At 36.0% G+C, this 25,967-nt stretch overlaps 2 protein-coding genes and 1 pseudogene across 3 annotated transcripts; 1 reads left to right on the top strand and 2 right to left on the bottom strand.

Annotated features, from left to right (window-relative positions):
• Nucleotides 1-217: 217 nt before the first annotated feature.
• On the bottom strand, nt 218-5,393 carry LOC115978400. Of its 2 annotated transcripts, none has more exons than XM_031100423.1 (10): nt 4,842-5,393; nt 4,643-4,720; nt 2,637-3,344; nt 2,435-2,537; nt 1,777-1,877; nt 1,480-1,654; nt 1,190-1,360; nt 1,000-1,100; nt 761-872; nt 218-629 (listed from the first exon to the last, which is right to left on the bottom strand). In XM_031100423.1, the coding sequence occupies exons 1-9, from the start codon at nt 5,154-5,156 to the stop codon at nt 813-815; spliced, it is 1,812 nt and encodes a 603-aa protein (XP_030956283.1). In that variant the 5' UTR covers nt 5,157-5,393; the 3' UTR covers nt 218-629; nt 761-812. The 2 variants fall into 2 exon arrangements, with proteins under 2 accessions (XP_030956283.1, XP_030956288.1); XM_031100428.1 differs by having other exon boundaries at nt 1,777-1,868.
• Nucleotides 5,394-9,784: 4,391 nt separating this feature from the next.
• LOC115978390 lies at nt 9,785-18,590 on the top strand (annotated as a pseudogene).
• A 3,446-nt stretch (nt 18,591-22,036) lies between these two features.
• On the bottom strand, nt 22,037-24,864 carry LOC115978379 (ataxin-2 homolog). The gene is made up of 2 exons (XM_031100404.1): nt 23,476-24,864; nt 22,037-23,348 (listed from the first exon to the last, which is right to left on the bottom strand). The coding sequence occupies exons 1-2, from the start codon at nt 24,774-24,776 to the stop codon at nt 22,334-22,336; spliced, it is 2,316 nt and encodes a 771-aa protein (XP_030956264.1). The 5' UTR covers nt 24,777-24,864; the 3' UTR covers nt 22,037-22,333.
• Nucleotides 24,865-25,967: the final 1,103 nt, after the last annotated feature.

The raw sequence follows: 25,967 nt of genomic DNA, 5'->3' as shown, positions 1-25,967 counted from the left end.
TAGACAATGAAATCGTATTGATTTTAAACCACAACTCATCAAAGAGCGCGCACACAAAGATTGAGAAATAGAGATGGATTCTTTTTTATAACCTCAACAAACACCCTAATGTGTAAAAGATATGACCAAAAGATTGGCAACTCATCTCCTTTGAACAGACCAAAACCTCATCTTTGAAGAAATTATGATCCACACTCAACCCTAACACAATCCTATTAACACAGCTCAAATTTGACTAAATTACAACCCTTACAACACTTTGTTTTGACCCAAGATTTTTGCCAGCAATCTTATAATCTAAAATGATAAATAAACAAAAGGTGTATTAGAGCAAATTATACCTCAGAATCAGATATCACAGGACACTTTTAAAGGTGTTGGCATGGGCAGGTTATAGCGTTAGACAAGCAAGAAATAATATATTTTGAACAAAATTCTTATTACACAATTGACCAGAGATCCAGGCACTGTATGATGGAAAGAATGCTTTCCTTGCTCCTTCTTGCTTGACTTTGATTCTCCTAACACCAATTATATCGATAATTTACAAGATAGTAAAAATCAATGTAAATTCTGCTAAAAATCTTTAAGGTCCTCCAGGAATGGAATGCTTTATCTGTACATCCTCCCTACATCATCAATGAATAAGGCAAATAATTACATTAAGTGCAAGTGGCATAAAGTACCAAGCATGTTTTAAGAAACCAAAGATCCTATAGGGATGTGTAATAATCAAAATCATAAGAGAGATATTTCATGCCTGCTTGGAAATCAAATTCAATCCGTAACATGAAGTTTCATTGCCTAGGTAATCACGCTGAGTCATGCTGAGTAAGGAATTGGGTTATACATGGATACACCTGCTCCACAGCCTGCATTTTAAAGCATTAGACAAATAGCTGTGCAGATAAATAAATTGAATGAGGTGTAATATTATGCCATCATCCCCGCCCCCCCCCCCCCCCCCCCCCCGCCCCCCAAAAAAAAAAAAATCCGTACCAATCGTCCTCCCACCAAATCATAGTGGGCATAATGTGGACCTCCAGGCTCTCCAAATACTTTATAGGTAACCAGTTGCTCAGGTATGAGTTTAACAGTTGCTGGTCCATCCAAATCATCATAAGAAATAAGCATAGGCTATTAATCTCAAACAAGGTAGATATATAAATCATCTGGAATTTAAGCATACCCTCTACAGCTTCAGGTGGGCATATGAGATCCTGGTCACCAGCTAGTGCTAAGATAGGGACATTGCCTTTATGTACATGATCCTTGTAAGAAAGGGTACCACTCCTGTCACATAACCCACCCTCTCGAAAAGCCGTTGTAAGCTGCAAGAGAAGTTTAGCAGGTATAGTACCTGCCAGTTGTAATTGGAGGTTACATTTATTAGTAGTTAGTGGTGATTCAAGGTATGATATCATGCATATAGTGGAACCATTCAATTGATAATGCAATGTAGATTGACCAGAAACTTACAGAAGTTGTTTAAGACAAGCTTTTTTAACAACTCAGGGTGCATCATGTCCTCTGCTGAAATAAGATTATTAAGCCAAGACAAGACATAAGGAGGTCGAGATGAGAGAGGATAAGCTGCTGCCAATAATGTTCCCAAAGGAACGACAGGTACACTGAGAGCCTGCGCAGGATCCGCCTGTATGACAAGTGCCTTGATATTAGTTTCTCAACAAAGCGTATTCTTCCAAACGTTTTGAGAAGATAGTCATTGAATCTAACATGGAGATGATACAATGATGAAATTTTACATCCACTTACAAGTGGTAAGAGCAATTTGAGTGATGATTTTGAAGATGTGTAGTCAAGGGATGATGCCAAAGTAACAATAGCTGCAAATCTCGAGTCTCTTCCTTCAAAAGCTTATAAGATAAAATTAATGAATGCATCAATAGGATTCTTCTTTCTTCACAAAATAAATGGAAAGAAGAAAAACAAACATAGTATAAAACCTGAAACAAACTAACATAACATTTTAAAAACTGATTTTTTTTTTTTAAAAAAAAAACAAAAAAACACATTCTAAATGACATGAAAACTTAGATTAAAATAGTATAAAACCTGAAACTATGATAATAACGGCTGACCATTTTCTATTATACCCATAAAATTAATATTCAGACCACACAACATTAGTGAAGGGCCATATTACATTAATAAGTCAGTTATCATTTTCTATAGTACAGGAGAAAAGGTCAGTTAGCCTATATGACATAATTGGTTATGATTATGACAAACTAGAACTAAAAGAAATATTGTAGATAGCACCAAGCCTTCGATCCAACACAGTATAAGGTCAAGCCATTAGAGCAAGCCATGAGATACAACAAAAAGCTTACAGAATGCATTTACAAAAATCAATGCTATCAGTGGGTAAATGTAATTGTAACATGACACACTACAAAGGATGGAATTGTACCACATCGTGAAAGGGTTGAATAAAGCAAGATACCACCCATGGAGTGTCCAATTGCAAGCAATTTACCATCCTTTGGTTTGCTTTCTGCTGTTACATATTCAATCTATATTAACAAAATTGAACAATGTTAGTTCATCATGTAAAGGGTAGGCATGCTTAGTTTATATATTATAGCTTTCCAGCCAGACAAAAGTCACCTCACCGCAGCTGGAACATCCTCTTCCAAGTAATGATCAAAGTCCCAGTCATATTTCACTATCAAGTCAAGTTGCTTCTGGAAATCTTCTATTGTTGAAACAAAACGCTCTTGCAAGTCAAACAATGGAGGTGAAACAGATATTTGGCCCTCATCAATGATATTTACAATCCTTTGGCTCAGATCCCTGATTTGGCTAGCAATACTGGAATTTTGCCTTGTTTCCAACAAACCTAATAGCTTGTCCCTTATATCATTAAATCGACCGGATAACTGAGAATCCACCAAAAGTCTTGAAATCTGATCAAATAATTTAGCAGACATGATCTTGGATTGACCTTCACTGAGAAAGCCAGAGAGTCTTTCAGACAAACGCATAAAGGTTTCTGTCAATTTCATTACCAGTCTTGATTCATCCCACACTGTTGCCATTCCCGTTGTGTCTCCTTTGACAGTCATGGTCTCAGATTCTTTTTCTTTGACAGCAAAAGTCTCAGATTCTGCAAAAGCTATAGTGCTATTAGTTGACTGTGGTTCCACGGGAAAAGCACTATTGGTCATACTCTTGGAAGCAGCTTCCATCTGCCTCGATCTTTCATTGGCAGACTGCTTAATTTCTTTGGCGTTCGATCCCTGCACACTCAACCCAGCGCCTCGAACTTCAAGGATCCATGTGTCAAACCCTTGGCCAGACATATACCGAGCAAATGAAGACTGAAAAAGATACCACATACATTAGTAGGCTTCTATAGTGTGGTATAGAAATGTGGGAAATGTAGGAGACCAAAAAAAAAAAAACACCCAAGTGTAAAGAATCATTAAATTCTTCTTAACCTGCATAAGTTTTTAATAATTACATGATATCAGAGTCACATTTAATACCATTATCAGGCAAACTCACAGGATTGAGCAACAAATGGCATAACAAAAGATACCTAAGGGAACCAAACCAATGATGTGCAGGGTGAACTATACTCTAGAGACCAAAAATTGAGAAACATATAACATAAAAAAGAAGTTTGGATGAGTAAAAATACAAGTAAATGCATTGATAAGTACATTCAGGCCAGACAGGTTGATGATAAAATTAGTGAAAATTCCCAAAATGATTCAACCAAGTTCATAGTATAAATGCACCATGCAGAGGATTAACTTCATAATCATGTTACCAGAAAAACAAAGCCTAAAAGTTTGTCAATATGGGTGGTGAGAATATTCTTGATTTCCTTTGACATAACACAGAGGACAAGAGGTTCTCAATGGAGCTAAATGCTAAAGGATGCATATGCTGACTACAACTAGAATTGTGGCTTTAGTGAGTTGGGTGATCCACTACTAACATTATACCGTCATTTTTATACAGCTTTTTCTTACATTTCCAACAAAGATACAATAATCCAATCGCAGTTCCATACTTCATATTCCACCACGACTTGATATGCAATGACGTTCTTATTCGCTCCTTCCTCACAAATGATCAAAATACATCACAAATAATCGATTTATGTATCCCCACTTTCCAGGCAGTCAAGCTTTACCATTCCCTAGCCTGACTTCAGATTTATTACAATAACTATACATATATTTTTAAAGCAGTAGTGTCCTACATACCTCAAAAACATTCTAGAAAATTGTAAAGCATACTTTTCCTTGTTTACTCCACAAATTTACAAGCACACTCTCAATTCAACTCAACCTTAATCCTAATGAAACTAAGGTGAGCATTATGGATTCTCATGAACTAATACACATATATATTCTTTGTCACCCACTTTGTCATTTCCGCACTGAACATACTTATTATCCAAAAAAGAAATAGTCATAGACATAGTATCAAACAAACGAAACAAAAATAGAATCCAAAACAAGATAATTCTCGGGCCCCACACAATTTTTTGTAATATGCTTCATATTGCTCTCTCTCTCTCTCTCTCAAATTGTCAAATTTAACTTGACACCATTATAAGATTAAGACATTTAAAAAAAAAAAAAAAAAAAAAAAAAAAAATTACCTCAGGAGAGAGATCGTATCCAATAGCATTAGTTCCCACTCCAGACAACAGTAACAGCGGATGATTCCTCGGAGGAGCCTACATAAATTTTTTTCATATTTATTAGTATTTACTATTTAGTACTCCTAATAAACAGCGTTAATTAAATAAAAGTAAATATTTTTGATAATTTTAAAAAGTTAAAAAGTTTTTAAGAGACCTGAGGGGAAGGACGGTAGCGCCAGAGGGCGAGCTTCCAATCGGAGCTTGACACGGGGACATAGTGGAGCTCGTCCGCCGTACATATCGGCGGTTTTTCCTGACTCTTCAAAACGGCGTCGTTCGAGGAGGAGGAGGAGGAGGAGAAGAAAGCTCTCAGCCTCAACGACGACTTCGTTCTCCTAATGGGAAACGAACAAACAGCCACTGCTCGACGGGTTCCACCGCCGCCGCCGCCGCCGCCGCCGCGTGAGAGGATGGTCGACGTGGCCACGTGCAGAGCCGAGCGAATATCGGATTGAATCGTCGTTGCCATTTTTTTGTTGTTGTTACTTTCTTCTTCGCTTCGTTTCGGTGCTTTTGCTTTTGCTTTGGTCTCTGGATTGATTGCGTTGGTGCCAACGTGGAATTGGGACAGCAATGATGTTCCAAATCTAACGATAAATCCAATTGTGAAACGTGTGTGAATGAATCATTGACCCAACATTTTTCACACCTTAATAATTTTGCCTAATTCTGATGGTCGGTTCGGTTGTGCAAACTGTAAACTGTAATGTCTTTACTCTTTACGTGAAGAATATCAATAAGTGGTTGTCATTTATTTATTATGAATTAATTTTTTTTTTTTTTTTGGCAAAAATACAAAATTTCATTAAAATTCATTTTAAGATTCTAAGGGCCGTAGTGGAGTTTGAGTAATATTTTCTAGTGTTTTTGATATATGTGTGAGTAAAAAAGTGTGTTGAAATATGTATAAAGTTGTTTAAAATGCGAAAATGTTTGTTTGAACCACACAACCACATAGGGCCTAATTTTTTTTTTAATTCAATTGAGTTTTCTATGTTTCAAAATTAGTCAATCAAAGCCTTCTCTTAACCTCTATTAAACTTATTTAAATGTCAACTAGCACAGCGTTGTTTTGATAATTTTAGAATATTTAATAAATAAAATTATTATTTCAAAATTAAAAATGAAAAACCTAGATGTAGGGGTGAAAGGCTTAGGAATGTATATTGGGTCGTGAGTCTTGTTTGATGACATTTAGCTATCCGAGGATAGTTAGACATTAACGAAGACGAACAAATCAGTAAATTATGAAATGATTCTGGTCATAAATGTTTGGGAAAGTAATTTGAGGAGAAATGCCTCCTCGATTAAGTAGAGTAGAGGTCAAAAGTTTGACCTACCATTAAGAACAACACACCAGACAATTTTACTAGTAAGGATAAGCATCAAGAGAAAATATGACAAAAGGAAGCTAAGAAATATCTATGAGAAAGTTGCTATCACCGCATTAAATGCTTTGTAGCTAATTCCCTAACCGCATTAATGTAGAGGTGATACCTGAATAGTTTTATTAAGCCTTACAGCTACCCCCAAAAACTTCAAAAGGGTGCTAATGGGACAAGAATCAGAGCTAGCAGGTTGACCTACATGTGGAAGGTTGAGATGAAGTAAAGTAGGGGAATATAAAAAAGAAAGACCTCATTACCAGGGGGGAATCAAAGAATCTAGGAAAAAAACACGATAGCCTCAAGAACTGTAATTGTGTTTAAGTTCAACAGAAATATATAAGAACTACTTTCCTCGGACTTCACTGAGGAAGATTTCCCCTGCATAAAACTTGTTCATTTTCATTTTCTAGCCATATTTAACCTGCTGTGATTGTTGTCCCACTCATTGAAGTCTAGTTTCAAGCTCACCCTCTATAAATTCATCGTATTGGGCTCTTTGAGCCCTGGTTCGTCTACTTTTTAGGCTTGGGCGCAAAAAACCCTGTCCTTACACTAGAAATTGTGAAACGATGTTGTGGTACCTATATATATATATATATATATATAATTTAAACCCCTAACCCACCAAAACCCTATATAACTAAGAGCGAGAGATCAAGGGAGCGAGGAAGTGAGAGAATGACAATAATACAAAATTGGTTGCAGTGGTGTGAAGAACAACTGACCATGCCTTTTAATGCACCATCGATATTGAATTGGATTTTTTTTTTTTTTTTTTGGTTGACTAATCTCGTCTTTGTACAATAAGTACTTTTAACGGTTTTGTAAAATTTTATTAGAGAATAGTTTGCAGTGGTGCGAAGAACAATGTGGTGTTTTGAATAGAGTTTGAGTTTTTAGTTTAATTTTGTGTTTTGTTTGGGTATTTCAAAATTTTTGTAATTTTGTGAAATTGCCTAATTCCTCTCTATTCTTGTTGTAATCAAGTACATCCAAGTTGAGTTAAGTAGTGAATGGTCAACTTAATAATAATAAAAATAAAATATTCAAACTTGGCCAAAACTCTAACTAAGTCAACAAACAATGTTAGTTCCAAAAACCTAAGTTTGGATTTTGAGCTCAAGTTTAATATCAAGCTTTTAAGCTTAAACACATGCATATAATCAAATCAAGGTGATCAATACCGTACCGTACCGGCCAATACAATCGGTATTTACCGTTCTGGTACTTGCACTAGTATCAAAATGCAGCTATTTCATACCGGTTTAAATATCGACTGTATCGGTCGGTATAGAAAAAGCCTTTTTTTTTTCTTCTAGTTTTGTTATTTTTTGAATGTTTGTAAAGGCAAAATGGTAACTTATTTGTATTATTTGTTTTCTTAGTATGCAATGAACAATTAAGTTTTTTGTTTTTTATATTGTGTTTTTTTTCTTTTAGTTGATGCTAAAGACTAAAACCTTGAATAATTTTTCCTGAATTGAGGTAATGTTTAATGCTAAACTTTTATTTTTATTATATATATATATATATATATATAAAATAGTAGTAAACATGAAACGGTACACTGGTACTGAAATATATCGTTCCGTTGATCAAACCGATACAACATTCGATAGGGGTGGAGCTAGAGGCGGCACCCCCCCCCCCCCCCCACCCCCACTCCTCCTCCTAAAAAGTCTACCATACATGCTTATGTAAAGTTGATTTAGCTCTTGACATAGAATAGAAAAACAAAGAAACAGTTTCCCTAAACAAACCGTACTTTACATGAAATAAATAATAAAATAACAAATCTTCCAATTGAGAAAGTCTAGAGATACTATAAAATCTCACAATATTTTCACAATACTCTTGTTTTTAGTTGAAATGAATCTCAGAATAATTTATTTTATTTTATTCTGACCAATCATGTACTAACACCTCAATTTATTGTAAAAATATTATGAAATTTTGTGATGTTACTAAAACAACTCCTCCCACTTTAAACAATCTGTCACAAAATAAATGACATCAAACTAAACTTCTTAAAGCTGTTTACACTTTTGACCATATTAACTCTTTTTATCTTTTTCTTTTTTCACTTATCTAAATTTCCTTCTTTTCATTTGAAGTTCAGCCCGTGGAGGTGGAGCTCTAATTACACATAATAATGTCTTGTATAGTTGTATGGTACTAAAGCATTAAAATATGTCGATTACTTTTTTATCCTTCATCTCTTCCATTTTCATAGTTTCAAAATTTGAGTCTCTACTATAAATTCAAAATTTTAAATATTTAAAAAAATTGAGAAAAGTTAAAGTTTATTTTCTCAATTTATTTTGAGGAATCAAATTAGATCTCTAAACTTTATGTATATAAATTAATCTCTTACTTTGATGATTAATTGTCAATTAATAACTATGAATTAAATGTTTTACAATTGTTTAATTTTAATAGGCTTTGTATGACAATTATTGTTTGTTTAAATTTTTATTATTAATATCAATTAATAATTTTAGGTTTTTTTTTTTTTTTTAATTGTCTTTTGATCTTGCCCCTCCTAAACTAAAATCCTAGCTCCACCACTGGCCTCGGGTATAAGATTGACTTCTTTGAATCAAATGCATAAATTAAAAAAAAAAAAAAAATCCAATAAACTATAATTACTTTATACTTATGATTCCACGTTTGATTCTAGCTTCTCTAGCAATTGTTCCAATTATGTATGAGAATCTAACCTGACATCTAATGTGCATGATGCCACTTTATGTGTTTGATTCCAAATTTAACAACACAACATTTATGTGTTTGATTCCAAATTTATGTGTTATGATCACAACATGCGCAATAGAGTTCATCAAGAAGTTTGACGGCGAATCACCATTAAAGACCACCTGCGAGTAGGAACCCTTATCAGCACGTCTTCTTCTTGAAATGGCGAGTCACAAGCCTCATTCCTGAATTTTATGAATCACATGTGATGAGAAAAGAACATTTTTCAATAGTTTAGGGATAAAAAAAGTTTTTTTTTTTTTTTTTTTTTGTTTTTGAGAAGGAACATTTTTTTTTTTAATTGAAGAATAGAAAGTGAAACATTTTTAATAGTTTATGGACAAAATAAAAGTTTTCAATAGTTTAGGAAATAAAAAATGAATTTTTTAAAATTTAGGGATGAAAAACAAAAATTTGATAGATTTTCAATACCAAAATAATATATTGTTTAAAATCAAACATAAATACTTACCTATTATGTGATATTGAGCAATGACCAGATCAATTGTTATTGTGCATTGGAATTTTTGAGATGCGGATATGTGTCAAACACTTATTATGTAACCACATTTTAACATGTCTAATACATAGATATACTGAACTCAAGCCAGTTTCATGTGACATTAATATCTAATAATCTAAATTATAGTAAAACATAAAACTAAAAATATTGATTTTAATAATAATCTTATTGTCATGTATCATAACACACATTGGCAAAATAAACAATCATATCACCTATAATAAGAGTATTATAGTTTAGTCAAGTTGAAATCTATCTTTAAAAAAGAAAAAGAAAAATTGAAGTATTTTTATGAAACATAATACAGAAAATATAGTTCAACATTTGATTGTTTGTTTGTTTTTTTTTTTTTTAAAAAAAAAATGTTAATCTTAGAATTTTATTTTTAAATAACTAAATATGTGTAAAATATTGCATTTGGTGGAGCACCCATTAGCTGGGCCGAGCGGCCCAACCAGCACACACCTTCACTCTCTTCTTTGTTCGCTGTTGGCTGAAGCCTGAAGCTTCTCAATTAGGCTTGGCCGCCCTCTGAATCTGATACAAGCTTTCTCAGTTAGCCTGAAGCTTCTCTTCTTGGTTGTCTCTCTCTCTGTTGTAATATATTTATTTATGACTACGTCAATAAATGGAGGAATGGAGGTGAAGAAAGTGTTTATAGGAGCAGGGTGCAACAGGGTTGTGAACAATGTTTCATGGGGAGCTTGTGATTTGGTAGCCTTTGGTGCCCAAAACGCCGTTGCTATATTCTCCCCCAAGGTTCTTCTCTCTGTCTTCTAGTTTTCATTCTATAAATACCCATCTTCTTATATATCATCAAACTCACTTCTTTCTTTATTTTGTTTTTTGGGCCGTTTTTCAATTTTTTTTTGGCAGACTGCACAGATTCTGACAACTCTACCGGGTCACAAAGCCTCTGTGAATTGCACCCAATGGCTTCCAAGTAACAAATTTGCATTTAAAGGTATATTTTTTAATTCGGTTTTTATTAGAAGTCCTTGCTTTAGTTTTGGTTTGGCATAATTGAATTTCTGAACTAGACTAGTAAACTGTTCTTTTGGGTGGTTTTATGAATTGATAGGAAAACAAAAGAAAGTAGAAGTTTGAAATTTTGGAGAGAAAGGAATTTCATTTACTTCAGTGTACTCAATAAACTTCTTGGTTTTTATTAATTTGAGTTATATCCGTTTAAATTTTCTGGAAAACCAAAAGGACTTCTCAAAGCTACCATATTTTAAGTTTTTGTTGTTTTCAGACAAACTTATGAAAGGTGATTGCTTGTGTACTAGACTAGCTGACTTCTCAAAGCTACCACATTTTAAATTTCTGAACTAGACTAGGTGGCTTCTTTTCTTTCCTTTTAAAAAGTTATGGATTTTAGAAGTATAATCATAGTTGATCTCTTACTGGGTTTTTTAATTAATCTTTATTAATTGTATTCAGCTAAAGAGTTAGAGAAGCACTACCTTCTCTCTGGAGATGCTGATGGTGCCATTATTCTGTGGGAATTTTCTCTTCTTGAAAGAAAGGTAATTGCTTGTGTACCTGACCAATTAGTCAATTCTTTTCATTTTTAGTTTCTTGGCAATATCACTCTTTCATTTACTAGCTAATTGAACATATTCCCAATTAGCACTTTGAGAATCCTCAAGTCATGTTTTTTTTTCCCTAATATGCTTTGGATGATTGATTTCTAATTTAAACATGACTACCATTAAAAAAAAGAAAAAAAAACAACTAATTATTTAAATTATTTTTAACAGTGGAGGTATGTGTTACAAGCACCACAATCACACAAGAAGGGTGTCACATGCATTACTGGAATTATGGTTACTGAAACCGAGGCAATTGTTGCCTCAACTTCTTCCGATGGTAAAGCTCATGTATGGGAAGTGTTGTTTCCATCTACTACTGGAGGTTAGTCATATATTCCTGAAATAAATTAAAACTGTCAAACTTTCATGCATGCTGATGGTGCACTTGTACGTAGTATGTATGTCACTTCCATTTGCTAGAAAAAATATAAGAACATCATTCTGCTTTATGCGATTTATTTGTTATGATGATAGTCTGTTTCTTTCAAACACTTATTTTAGTTCTTTAGTAGTAGTTTTTATTTATTTAGGTGCTAAAGTTTGTTGAGCTTCTCATGTAGTTCTATGCTTTATGGGAATTGAAGAAATTCCAGACTACGCAGACAATACTTTGCTTCTTGTTGAAATTGATTGTATATAAATAGGGTTTCTGTGGCAAAAGTCAAGTGAATATCCATGAGGTTAGCAATGCTTCAGGAATGTTATGCTATTAACTTCATAGTGCATGTGCTAAAAAGTGCAAAGCATTGGCTTTAGGTTCATGTTATGTATAGAATGGCCATTGCTGGAACACTTGTTGATTTGCAGAGCAATGAAACTCGAATAAATGGGCCATGTTTGGATTCTCTGACTTTGAAAGTCGTTCTGTGATTTAGAACGATTGTTCAACTTGTTAAATTTCTCTTAGACTTGACTGCTGTGAGAAATTTATTGATAGTTCAATAGTACCATATCAAGATTTTTTAATATGAGTGCAGATGTGTTTGCTAGCACAAAGATTGCTTGTGTAATAAACTTAAGAGCCCTGGTGGGCCTGGACGCTAAGCAACATATTAATTATTTGACATTAATAATCTTGGTAGTCTCAACAAGATACTTGATTTGTATGACAGCATGCTTTTTAATGTCTGCAGTAATCCCCATGATGAGGCTTCATACCGTAATAACACGTGTGCAATATCAAACAACTAATCATATTTTATTTCTTTATATATTGTTGAGTAGCACATAGTTAAATGGGACTTCATAAACATATATATCTGCAAACAAATGGGAGCTCTACTAGAATGATGCTAAAGAAAAAGGGTTTGATTAGTAGATGGTCAACCTTGCCTCCCTGGAAGAACAATAGCCAGGCTCTCTAGCCAACAAATGAAAAGGGAAAGAAAGGCCAAATGAATTAACAACTAAGCCCTCTCACGTCCTTCAAGCAGCCATCAAAGTCCAAAGCCTATAGGGTTGTTTGGGAGCATGTCTATTTGTTTTTTAAACGATTGCTGCTCACTTTGTTTAGCAGAATAGTTAAAAAAATGGTTTCTATGATTGCATGATTTCAAAGTTAGGGCTAGTTTTATGTTGCAGAGTGAGAATGTGGCAAAAGATACTTTGTGTGAGGATGAGGCATGGCAACCACCCAGAGCTTCCTTCTGACTAGATTAATTGGGGCAGACTTTTATTTAACTTTTTTTTTTTGTAAATGCAGATTTTTATTTGCTGAATAACCTTATTTTAAAACATGTGATTCAAAAAGACATGTTTTGATTTCTTATCCATATTGTTCAAAATTAAAGAATTGATGTCTATCCAGGCTTATTTTAGGATATGGTTAGCTACTGGAATAATAGCGCCCGCCTTGTTTAAAAAGAGATGGGTCTTATTTTGCCTCTTTTTCTTAATTTGATTCACATGTATGGTTTGTCTCATAGTTAAAGATCTTTATCTTATGTCAAATTCCTTATAACTCTCATATCTCTTTACTTTATGTCATGGTTTTAAGCCTAAAAGGTCATAGTCACGGTTCTGAAGAATTGTTTAAATGTGGTTATATTCAAGATGTTTTTCAAAATGTCTTGTTGTTTGATGTTAATTTGCATCTGAATTGATCTAGTTTGTGTACTAAGTTTATTCTAAGGCTACGTTTGGACTGGGCTGAAAACAGCACGTCTGCGTCTGCGTTTTTCCAGTTTTTTTTTTTTTTTTTTCACGCGTTTGTGAGACTTGTGGCTACTGTTCATGCACTGTTCAATGAACAGTAATCGCAAAGTTTGACTTTTTCCACTTTTTCAGCCAATCAGTGCACATCGTGTACTGTTCACGGATCCACAAATTTCACTTTTCAGCAACTTTTTCATTAAAAATGGGTCACGGTACTATTCACATATGTAAAAATTATTTTACTACAATGTTTTTCAGTTTTAGTTTTCAGTTTTTAGCTGTATCCAAACAGACCCTAAGAAGCTTATTTGCAAACATTTTGTTTTAAAACATTAATTGAAACCTTTTCTTGGTTGTTTTAGGTGATTGTATATTGCAATGTTTGGAAACTCTCTTTGTTGGTTCGAAACCTATGGTGGCACTTTCATTAGCGGAATTGCCTGGAAATACTGGTCATATAGTTCTAGCAATGGGAGGATTGGATAACAAGATTCATCTTTACTGTGGAGAGAGGACAGGAAAGGTATCTTATGTCTTACTTGTCAATCTTATATTGAAGTTCCTTTTTTTTTTTTTGATTGGTTACATTGAAGTTCCTATGTAGTCTTCGTTGTGGCAGTAACTTGATTGAAGTTCCTTTTTTTTTTTTTTTGATTGGTTACATTGAAGTTCCTATGTAGCCTTCATTGTGGCAGTAACTCATTTTGGGTCCTTTCCTTCTTATTTTTGGTTTTTTGGCATATGCCCTCAGTTTCTTCATGCTTGTGAATTAAAAGGGCATACGGACTGGATCCGAAGTCTGGACTTCTCATTACCTATATGCACCAATGGTGAACCAAATAGTATTCTACTTGTAAGTTCGTCTCAGGACAAAGGCATACGCATATGGAAGATGGCTCTACGGAGTTCTCCTTGCAGCACTCAGGGTTCATACAGGAAAGAAGAAATGAGTCTTGCATCTTACATTGAAGGCCCTGTGCTTGTAGCTGGTTCATCCTCTTATCAAATATCTTTGGAATCTCTTCTAATTGGACATGAAGATTGGGTATATTCAGTCGAGTGGCAACCCCCTTCAATTGAATCTGTAGAAGGTATTGGTTACTATCAACCTCAAAGCATCTTATCTGCATCTATGGACAAGACAATGATGATCTGGCAACCTGAAAAGAATTCTGGAATCTGGATGAATGTTGTCACTGTTGGAGAATTAAGTCATTGTGCTTTGGGGTTTTACGGTGGCCATTGGAGCCCAAGTGGGGATTCAATTTTAGCAAAGTTCCCTCTGGGCACTTTGCAGGAGTGACAGATATTGTGTGGGCAAGATCTGGTGAATACATACTGTCAGTTAGCCAAGACCAGGTAATATATTGGCCATAGTATTAAAGAACTTTATTGGATTTTTTGTTATTTCGAAAAAATGTTCTGATTGCAGTTACAGGTTGGCTTTTATAGAGACTCTATGACTTGATGTTTCAATTAGTTTTCCTATATTTCTTGCATGAAACTTGTAAATTTTTTATAGATGTGGTGAGTGTTTGGAAAGTTATCCCATGCTGATGAAAAGTGAGTAAAATATGATTTAAGAAACTAATACAGTTTCAACTTAGAAAAGTGGACTGTATGGCATTTAATAGTCTAGTAAGTATTGCATTTAATTGTGAACTGAAATTGTCTTCAAGTGGTCTGACTAACAATGCAAATCATAAAGGGATAGTGAACACCACAAGTGATTTGAACAGTACATTTCAAATTTGTATATTTTTATCAATGGTAACAGTCTTGGGTTGTCAAGTGCAAGTCCATAGGCTTAAGTTTTGATAGCCAGTGCTTAACACAAACAAAATGCTGAAAGGGAGTACCATATCCAAGTTATCCCTTCCAGGACCCCACTTTAGTGTGACCAGCCTAAGTAATGACCTTTTCTCTTTTATTTTTTTAATTTTTTAAGCAATATGTTGATGTCCGATCTGGTACGTGATATGGGTAACGTACCAAAGATGTATCTTGTAAATAGTATAGTCTTGGGTGCGGATTCAATTCTGAGTAAATGAGCTGAAAATCAATCAAATGAACCTTCTCTTATTGACACAATTTTTATCTCAACAACTGGGATATGTGCTTATGTAAGCAAGAGTTGTGTACTGCTCAATAAGCCCGTTTTGACCTCTGAAAAAAGATTTAGGAAAATGATACCAGTGTGGCCCTTCCTGCATCAGAACACAAGCCATCTTAGCACTTGGTAATGAAATTCACGTTAGTGCGGTTACTACTCAAACAATCTTTGAACATTAGAGATTTTCTTTTACTGCAAAATTGATAAGTCAGAGGAATATGAAACTTCTAGTATTTTTCTTTGAAATGAAAGGAAAATTTTATTTTCTTAAAATGATATTTCTGGAAGTAAATTGTTACTTTTTTCTCCTATTAATTTTTCATATTGATATGAGATCTGCAATATGGCTGATAGTTTAAAAAATCCTACTGAAAATCCTACAAATTTTAGTTGAGTAGGCAGATTGCTTACCTAGCGTTTTATTTATTTCTCTATAATTTAAGAGGTAGATGTCAACATTATTTTGCATGCATTCATTTCATCATTTGTATTATTCTCTTATTAAAGATGCTATTGATTTCATGATTTTTAAAATATGCAGACAACTCGAATATATGCTTCGTGGCAAAATGAAGCTTCCCTTAGAGATGGGGACTCTTGGCATGAAATTGCACGTCCTCAGGTTCATGGTCATGATATTAATTGTGTGACCATCGTCCAAGGAAAGGGGAACCATCATTTTGTCAGTGGAGCTGATGAGAAAGTTGCCAGAGTTTTTGAAGCTACTTTGTCTTTTTTGAAGACATTGAACCGTGCCACTTCACAGAATATTAGTTTACCTGAAGATCTCCAAGCAGATGTTCAGGTTTTGGGTGCAAATATGTCTGCTCTTGGGCTATCACAGAAACCCATCTATGTTCAGGGTGAGTTTCTCTCTTTCTTCTCTCAATCAAAATCTCAACCATTATATATGGATTGGAAAGATACTAATATATCCATCGACACTATTTTTGTAGTTGTTATAATTTTGGCTCTTTCCACCTGATTTTAAGAGCTTGACGGCTGTTACTGTGAATCACCTTATATATATATATATATATATATAAAGGCCCTTGGCATTTCTCTCACTTATATTATCTAGATATATATTGACTTTCTTTTTATCATTATGATTTATAGACTCTTTAACCCTGTTTTGTTATGATGCATGGCTTAGTGGTTAAAACACCTTTAAGACCATCCTAAAGGTAACAATAAAAGAATCTTAAATAAATTCAAGGACTTTATCTTTTTCTTTTTCTACCTTTTGAATTGTAAGAAGATAAATTAACCTTATCATTTTTATAAGTCTTTGTTCTTTTTAGTGGTGAAGCTCTCAAGCTTCCTGGTTGTGCCCCTTTGAGCTTTTTCTTTAATGGATTTTTATTACGTATCCCAAAAAAAAAAAAAAAAAAAAAAAAGCTCTCAAGCTTCCTTGTCAATGTGAAAATCTAAGTCTTCAATTTATTATTAGTCAGTGCAGAACTGCTGATAAAGGTTTTTTTTTTTTAATGAATTGGTGCTGATAAGTTGGTAAGGTAGAACTGATTTAATGGGCCATTTATATGCAGCCACGCATGATATCCCAAACAGAAATGGGAATGATGGCCTTGACACCCTTGAAACTATTCCTGATGCTGTTCCAGCTGTGCTGACTGAACCTCCAATTGAAGATCAACTGGCATGGCATACACTGTGGCCAGAATCACACAAACTTTATGGTCATGGGAATGAATTGTTTTCTTTATGCTGTGACCATGAGGGGAAGCTTGTTGCTTCATCATGCAAGGTATATGGAGTCATTTAGCTGTTCTGCTGCTATAATTACAGACTTTTGAGAGTGAATTTCATCACAGAGCTTGGCTTTTTGAGTGCTATAGGTGGGTTGTACATTATTGCTAATATACTTGTGTTTGCAGGCCCAATCAGCAACAGCAGCCGAAATATGGCTATGGCAAGTGGGTTCATGGAAGGCAGTTGGTCAGTTGCAGTCTCATAGCTTAACCGTGACACAGATGGAGTTCTCCCATGATGACTGCATGCTTTTGGCTGTCTCAAGGGATCGCCAATTCTCCGTTTTCACAATCAAAAGAACAGGTACTCGAAACCCCTCACCATTTCAAGTGAGATTGTCTCAACATCTCTTATAGTATGTGCTGCTTTCTATTTGGTCATCTCTTTACATTTAGCACATTGGGGGGTTTGCATTTTCTCATTTGAAGGACTTTGCGAGGTAAACAATGATTCTCTCTTTTAATTGCTGAAAAATTTCAGCACAGCAAGATAAGATAAAACAAGAAGGCTTGGATAGCATGTTCTCTTTTCTTGTGGATTAGATTCAGTAAGAGAAAAACTTTTAGGTTTCTTCGTGACATATTCCTTTGTTTAATGCAAAGATCTACAGAAATGCTTAAAAAAAAGAATGAAAACTTTTCAGTAAACACCACCATTGCTTGCTGCCACCTCTCATCATCTTGGCACACATGCATCTTAATCATTTTCTTCTGTTATTTGTATAGTACCCTTGCCATCATCTCTTATTTTCCTAGCACCCATAAATATTTAGTCACATTTTTTTTTCTTTGACTCATCATTAAACAATAAAGGGACAGATGGAACATTCATTGGGAGTGGAATTAAAATGGCATTGTTGATTTTGAATCAGTCAGGGCTGCCCTTTCCAATTTGGAATTTTTGTGGAATTTTACAGTAAATTGTAATTACATAGTTTCTGTGATATGTCTGTTTAGGCACAGATGAAATCAGTTACCAGCTCCTAGCAAGGCAGGAGGCACACAAAAGAATTATCTGGTCATGCTCTTGGAATCCATATGGTCATGAATTTGCAACGGGTTCACGGGACAAAACAGTGAAGATCTGGGCTGTCAATAAGGGATCTTCTGTTAAGCTGCTTCTGACTTTGCCACAATTCAATAGCAGCGTCACAGCATTATCTTGGGTTGGTCTTGGTCACCAGAAAAACGATGGCTTCCTAGCAGTTGGAATGGAAAGTGGACTCATTGAACTTTGGAGTCTGTCTGTCAACAGAGCCGATGATGGCAGCGGTTCAGCAGCAGGTGTAGCTGCTGCTGTTGCAGTAAAACTTGATCCCTTCATGTGCCATGTCTCTGCAGTAAACCGTTTAGCATGGAAAGGCCCCAAGAAGAGTGAAAATTGCAAGAACAAACAGCTTGCTTCTTGTGGTGCTGATAATTGTGTTAGAGTGTTTGAGGTAAATGTTGATTACGCGGAAAATTAGTTTTTGTATCTATAGACATAATTTTGCTAATCCCTATATTGATGGCTGATTATAATTACTTAAATTCTTTCTAATGGAAATATGCTTGTTCTAGACCTTGTTTAAATTATGGGACTGTGAGACCGCTTGTTAGATTTCCATGATGGACCCCATTAATCGTCAATTGTTATTTGCGTTGTAAACAAGCTCTAACTTACGGCCTAGACTTTTTTCAACTTCAACTTCTATAATTCTATATAAGAAGAGCAGCCTTCCTTCTTCAAAGTTCAAACCTCTCACGCTCACGCTGGCTATCATCTAGATTTTGACTCATGATTGAGATTTAGCATGGCTTGAAAATTCAAAGTTCAATACATTGACCATGTTCAAGTACCACTCTCTAATTAATAACAGAGCATATGGGACAGCCCACCGCTTTGAGAAATCATGGCTGAAGTAGACCAAAGCTACGGCGCCAACAAAAGCTCGTCTTCCATACTTGAATATTGGTGTTTAATCTTTTTGGTTTTTCTTTTCGTTGTTTGTTTAAACAAATGCATTATTGCAAGAGAATCAGTATGACAAATCATGAAAGGTCAATTTCTAGAATTGGTAGCGGGCACCTGCCACGCCATGCAATTTTGACAGTCATAGCTGCTCAAACAATATTTTTCTGACATATAAGTGGGATGCTAGTAGACTTAATTACATTAATTAAATGATATTATTCCAATCACAATAATTTGTGAAAAAGGATTGTGTTGATAGCATTTTCTTTTTATATGAAGTGTGATGAGGAATATTTCTATTAGAGCTGTGTCCGACATGGATATTTTGTTTGACAGTCATCACTCGTTTGACACCTTTGATTGAGTAGCTGATTAAACCACCACAAGCTTAAATTGTGGATAGGAGTCATCTTGCTAAAGTCATTTGTTCGACACCCACACGAATGAAGATACTTAGCTCCCCGAAGTAATGGAAGTGCTCCATTCTATACTTTCTACATATGGAAACTGTTATGCACCTTGCCAGAGGGTCCTTCTAAAATTCCGTATCCATTAAGTATGGGAAGTTAAACTCGAATATTTCGGTGCCACTAACCTTATTACCTCCATTATGCTAGTGCCTAAATTCCACGAAACGTGATCATCCTAGACCACTATATAAGCACCAAGGCACCTTCATTCAAGGGTATGTGTACACAATTTCCTAATCTTTATACTTTTAGAGTTCTTAGAGATCATTGTAAGTTTTTGATTTAACCATCAGAGGGCCTTTGACTAGTACCACACCAGTGCACTCCATAAGTATTTTATTCTTCACATCTTCTAACATGCGAGTTTGGAATAATTGACTTACTGACAAGTTTGGAATGATTAATTTATTAACAATCCTGCGCATCATAAGTATTTTATTTTTCACATCTTCTCACATGCGAGTTTGAAATGATTGACATAGTGACAAGTTTGAAATGATTAATTTATTTACGATCGTGCGCATCATCAAAAGTGTTTTATAGCATTACATGTATCGAAGGGGGAATACCAACTTTTGTGTATGAGTTCGAGCCCCACAAGTTGTCACGGAGCAGATTTTAGTATTTTACCACTAAATTTTCTGACCTGTGAAACACGTAACTAAATGTCAATTATTTGGTCAAGTGTGGGGTTGCTTGTCACAAATCATGACGTCTGTCCTCACAAGAACTCGCGTGGATCAGAGTCAGCATCAACATCTCTATTCTCTACCTCGAGCTACTCCTAATTTATAAGACAAAGACGATTCCTTGGATTAGAGGCAGCAGCTTTTAGTGCGCAGCAGCTAAAAAAATGAAAGAAGTTGCTACTGCCAAAATGCTAAAACACGTGCTGCCGAATCACACACAAATTCACAAACAGTTCTCACTCTCTCCCATCCCCAAAACCAAACACAAACCTAGTACATTTGTTTATGCATTATTTAACAAGTAATTAATGCATTCTTAGATTTTAAATCAGAGAATCTAAGAGCACTGTCAGTCAATAAAGACTCACATGAAATTGAGTGAACCCATTTGTAGTATGCTGTTTAATTTATTCATGGTCATTGGTCAGTATGGAATTTCTCTAGCTATCGGCCAATATTTGATCTGATTACCTTAACGGTGCTTTCAAATATTGTAATAATATGTTTCTTTTTCTGGCTAATCCTATATGCACGAATCAATTCCTCATCCATTGATTCTCTTTCAGAAAGAAAGAAAAAATTCTCATTCATCGTACCATGTAGAGACTAGAGAGGCTCTCAAGTCTTGACTATGCAGATGTATTAGATTTTGGACCACTGCTTCATAATTTCTCATAAAGTGGCTGATGAGGATGGCCATAAAAGGCGTGATTCAGCGACAAAGACAAATTGGAAAATCAGGACAGGAAAAAGGATGATGGTAGTTGGACAAAATGAAAGTGAGAATCACAGAGAAAACAGCATTTTAGGCGTAGAGAAAAATACAAGTGGAAGAGTATCATATGGTTCAAGGTTATCTTAAAAGGATTATTGTGAAGATATATACGAGAGTTGATGTAAGAGATGAAATCATAAAACTGTAGATGATGATGCAGTACACGTTTAGAATCAGCATTATTCTTGTTGTCAAAGTGTGTTTCACAATACATAATAAACAAATAAAAAAGATTTAAAAAAAAAGTGTGTTTCACAAGATCATGAAGTTTGTACCACCATGACCAGAAAGAAAGAATCATGTTGCCTATACACAAAATTGTGCAAGTAATGATGTCACATATTATAAAAATAATAAGTACTTAACAGAAACTATGCTATGAAACTAGGGACGCCAAGTAAGTTCATGAATCACATCTTATAATGCAACCTATGAAGAAAACAAAATTTTAAGAAATGCAATACCGTTCAAAGCTTAAAAGAAATGCAAGAATCTGGAGTCAGATATGATTACGTAGGAAAACAACAATCAATGGAGTAAGAAGTCATTAACCCAAAAAAAAAAAAAAAAAAAATTTGAAAAAAAGAATGGAGTAAGTTCTTCATCTATTCATAAGAATTTAGATGCAGCACGCATCAAGGACAATATGAGTGGGAGCTGGTGGACACATCTTTGTCTGGTAATGCATTGAAAGCCACATCAATTATCAATGACATTTAATTTCTACCGTACAAGGTCGAAAATGACTTCTTGATGAGTATTATTTGAACTCCTAAAAATTGTTGCTTCCTTGGTTTACCACATTTTTCACGGGAAGAGTTCTCTATTTCCTGACATGTTGCTTCAATACTTTCCTCTCTCAAGGGTGAATCGGCAACAATTAAGAGTTGCACTAACAATTACAACTGTCCAAATTTCAGTTGTTAGAGTTGAAAAATGTGAATCATGTGCGGAAATAACTGAGAGTCAAACTGTGGTGTGGTCCTTCATAAAATCATATTGCAAACGGAACTACTGCGGCCTAACAAACCTTAAAATAAACAAAGGTCATTCACCAACAAAAATCCCCTCTTTTGGTTCTATTTCTGTTTTTTATCCAAGCAAAAACGTTGGCCCTGCATATCATAACTCTTAAGACCTGAATGATAAACATGAAATGGCATAAAATTAAAGTTCTTCCGACTTATATACCATTTATTTCTGTAACCGATATATGAACTGCACACAACACCATATATGAGTTTGAGCTTTTACAGTATTGTCTCAGACCACTTTCATTTCCTATGACAATAAACAACAATATGACATATGAGAAAGATATAAGACAAGTCTTAGTTCCTTATTATCTATCACAAAATACATATCACACAAACCAATAACAAGACAGACTCTAAAACATAAACTTGAGAGACAAACCAAACCCAATTCCTTCAAAATTGTTCTTTTCTCTGTAACTGATTTATATTGGCTGTGAACTTCTGATCTGCTGCTTCATGTTGTCAGTGGGAAGCTGAGCAGAAGCTTCCGGCAACCCTACAGCAGCAGCTGTTGTCATGGTCTGGTATTGAGAAGTCATTGAGGGTGCCAGAGGCTGAGTATAGTATATCTGGGGGGCATGAGCAGGATCAGCAAAGTCATAAGCATAATTAGCAGGAGCAGCTGAATTAGGTGCCATTGACTGAGATGGGTGAGGCATCTGAGAGTAACCAACATATTGTTGCTGATGTTGACCAGAAGAGACTTGAACTAGTTGTGGAGCACCTGTGGTTGCTGTTCTGTACACACCTGCAGCCATTTCGGGCTTGGTAGCATTCCTTATGGGGTTATAAGCTGCAGGAGAAGGGACCATTGTAGGACCGGGAGGCGTTTGGGTGCGGCTAGGAGGAATACCAGTTGCAGTTTCACTGATATTAGATTGCTGCACAGACAAGTTGTAAGCTTGGGCCTGCCTCGTGGGCATATAGTACACTGGGTACTGCTGGTCAAGTTGATGTTGTGGATGGTACTGCTGTTGCACAGGGTAGTAGGCCGAGATTGGCACTGGCCCAGAGGGGGTATGCTGGAGATAATGTGTGCCATGTACGAATTGCGGTTGTTGTTGTTGCTGTTGTGGTTGTGGTTGTTGTTGTTGTTGTTGTTGTTGTTGTTGTTGTAATTGTTGCTGATGTTGTTGGTGTTGGTGTAATTGTTGCTGCTGATGTTGTTGCTGCAATTGTTGCTGCTGATGATGTTGTTGTTGTAATTGTTGTTGTAATTGTTGCTGTTGCTGCTGTTGTTCGAATTGGGATTGTAATACATAACTAGAATCCTGAAACTGTTGTTGCAACTGGACCCGGGTGTTTGGATCAGAGATATTATTAAGTTTTTGATCAACAGGGTTACTAGCAACCCTTACAGATGGGATTGGGTTTTGAACAACTGGGTCTTGATATGCAGGTTTTGTGCGAGACAATGGATTTGTAAGACTACTTTCACTGCGGAATTAAAACAAACACACACAAAACAAAAACAAAAACAAAAAACCCAATTCAGAATTTGATAATTCCAACAATCTAATTAAACTATTCACAATAAAACTGAAACAAATCAGAAAATGGGTACCTTGAAACTGAATCTGGTGAATGCAAATCAAGCCCGCCACTCGTCTTTTGTTGATTCTGTGACTGTGGCAGTGGCTGTGGCTGTGGCTGTGGCTGTGGCTGTGGCTGAGCAACCGGTTGTACTCTCCGATAACCAACCGGCACGCCGTGATCCGATCTTTCGTCATCGGAAAAGACCCTATTCTGGTACTCCCCGGCCGCCGCAGAACTCACCGGAACGGGCTGTACAACCGGTAAAATGACCGGCAACGGAGGCGGCGAAGAAATCACAACAAAGCCCTCGTCTTGCTTGTTGTTGTTGTGCCCGGCAGAACCAAGACCCATCTGAGCGAATTGCTCCTCAATCCCAAGTTTCTGATCCGCCACTCTAGCCCCACCGCCACCGCCACCGCTACCGCCACCGCTACCAACACCAACACCGCCTCCATCCTCTACATGAACCCGAATCGGCCGCAAATTCGCAAGCGAAGGCGAAGAAGAAGTGGACCCAAACGACGACGTCGTTTCCAGCATCGGCGAATCGGGCACCGAGTGAACATCCTGACCCGACTTCGCATTCTTTCCGGGTTGACCCGCCTCCAGCTCTCTCGCTCCTCCACCACTATTCGAAGAATCCAAGTTGTTCACGCCGCCTACGACACCATCATCGTCCAAACCAAGCAAGCAATCCACCGAAGTCGGGACCGAATACCCTCTGTTGTTCATCAAACCCGACCCGTTCAGCGCGTTCAAAAACCAGTCCTCGGACTTGGCCGAGTTGTCAAGAATCGGCCCGATTGATTGAGACGAATCGGGCTTCAGAGGGAACAGAAAGATTCGGAGCCTCGAGGGCTTAACGGAGTTCGACGAAGTCCTGTCGTACTCGTCGATCATGTTGTCAAGGTCTTCATCGGTGGTGACGGAGATAAGAGAATCGAGGTCCTCGTTCGGAAGCTGGTACTTGAGGGTGAACGGCCGGTCGTTCAGGAGAGTTTTGGACAGCCGCGAGTGGAGGTCGGAAAGTGAGGATTGGCGGTCCACGACGACGATTCGGGTGTCGCCGCCGACGTAGCAGAGCGACTTGTCGTGCGGGCGCGGGACTATGTGGCCGCCGTAGCTGCACATGAGACGAAGCTTGGTGCTCATGGGGGCTGTGTTTGTGTTTGGCGGAATAGGCTCGTCCCATGAGTCGGTGTTGCGGGAGCGAGGGGACGAGTCTACGGAGTCTGCGTAGCCTAGGTGGGATTGTACGGTGGTTGTACTGGGTGTTGGCGTGGTGGAGAGCGGCGGAGCTACCGATATTGGGGGTGGTGGTGGGTCCATTTGGAGAGTTGTTGGGTATAGAGAGAGAGAGAGAGAGAGAGAGAAGAGAGAGAAGCAAAAAGAGGAAAAGAGAGGGAGGGTGGAAGTAGGAGTTTATGCTCTTATAGTTACTCCACACCTGGTCTTCTCCAGCTGTGTTTTTTTTTTTTTTTTTTTTTTTTAGTACTAATTTTTCAATAATTTTTTCCAAATATAAAAAAAAGTAACTTATTCATAATAAACAATCTAAAAAAAAAAAATTAACCCATATATATTTTAACAAACAAGGGTCAAGGTATTCAGTCTCTCGATTCCACGCATACTGAATTATTACGAAGAAAAATCTTTTAAAAGTTACCTCAAGATACTAGTAAGAAGTTCTTAATCCTATAATTTAGTGGTATATGAATATTAAGAAAATACACATGATTGTGATGAATAAGGAATTAGAGATAATTTCTTAAGAAAGATACTGTAGATTATTGTACTAATTTATAGTTAGGATTTAGGAATTTAATAATTTTCCAAAAGACTTTTGTGGGGAAGTGTAGAGAAGAAGAGGTGGGACAGGGGGGTGTGAAGAGCAGTGGTGGTTACAGTGTAGAGAAGTAGAAGAAGAACAAAGGGGCCAGCTTTGGGTTTGAAATAAAAATAAATAAATATAAGAAACTAAAAAAAAAAAACTGTGGAGAGTAGTACTGTACACAGTAGAGTCATATGGGTTTGACAGCTTGTTCACTGATTGGCTCCAGTTGGGGTCTCTGTGTATGTGTTGGGGGGTGTGGCAATCAGGTGTACTAATGTTCAGGGTAATCATGTGGGTGTGTATCCATTGAATCATGTGAGGTGTGCTTTTAGCAAGTGGTTTAAAAAGGGTAAGTTTTTATTTTTATTTAAAAAAAAAAAAACTTTTTTTGAGCTTATTTTGTCGCATCCTCCCACATTATTATAAAAATAAATAAAAAAATCACCACAAATATGGCTCTCATGTGGTTAATTAAAAGTACAGGAAAAAAAAAGGGAATTCATGATCTTAATCATTCATTTTAAGTATGGCCAAAATAAGGTAAAGAAGAATTAGTAGTTAGTGAGGTATAATTATTTCATTGTATGATTTTTGATATGAATCTAGAGAAATATTCTTAATATCTCTTATTAAAAATTGTTTTAAATATATATATATATATATATATATTTTTTTTTTCTATTGAG

The sequence above is a fragment of the Quercus lobata genome, chromosome 1, assembly GCF_001633185.2.
Source record: "Quercus lobata isolate SW786 chromosome 1, ValleyOak3.0 Primary Assembly, whole genome shotgun sequence".
NCBI classification, from domain to species: Eukaryota; Viridiplantae; Streptophyta; class Magnoliopsida; order Fagales; family Fagaceae; genus Quercus; species Quercus lobata.
This window is presented reverse-complemented; position numbering and strand designations above follow the sequence as displayed.

What these genes read in the sequence shown, in the direction of transcription:
- LOC115978400 (XM_031100423.1), bottom strand. Translation starts at nt 5,156, where the DNA reads ATGGCAACGACGATTCAATCCGATATTCGCTCGGCTCTGCACGTGGCC. An exon ending in TCAAATTGCTCTTACCACTT is followed by an intron (nt 1,655 to 1,776) that starts GTAAGTGGATGT and finishes CTTGTCATACAG; the next exon opens with GCGGATCCTGCGCAGGCTCT. An exon ending in ATTTGGTGGGAGGACGATTG is followed by an intron (nt 873 to 999) that starts GTACGGATTTTT and finishes TTTAAAATGCAG; the next exon opens with GCTGTGGAGCAGGTGTATCC.
- LOC115978379 (XM_031100404.1), bottom strand. Translation starts at nt 24,776, where the DNA reads ATGGACCCACCACCACCCCCAATATCGGTAGCTCCGCCGCTCTCCACC. An exon ending in TCACCAGATTCAGTTTCAAG is followed by an intron (nt 23,349 to 23,475) that starts GTACCCATTTTC and finishes TTAATTCCGCAG; the next exon opens with TGAAAGTAGTCTTACAAATC.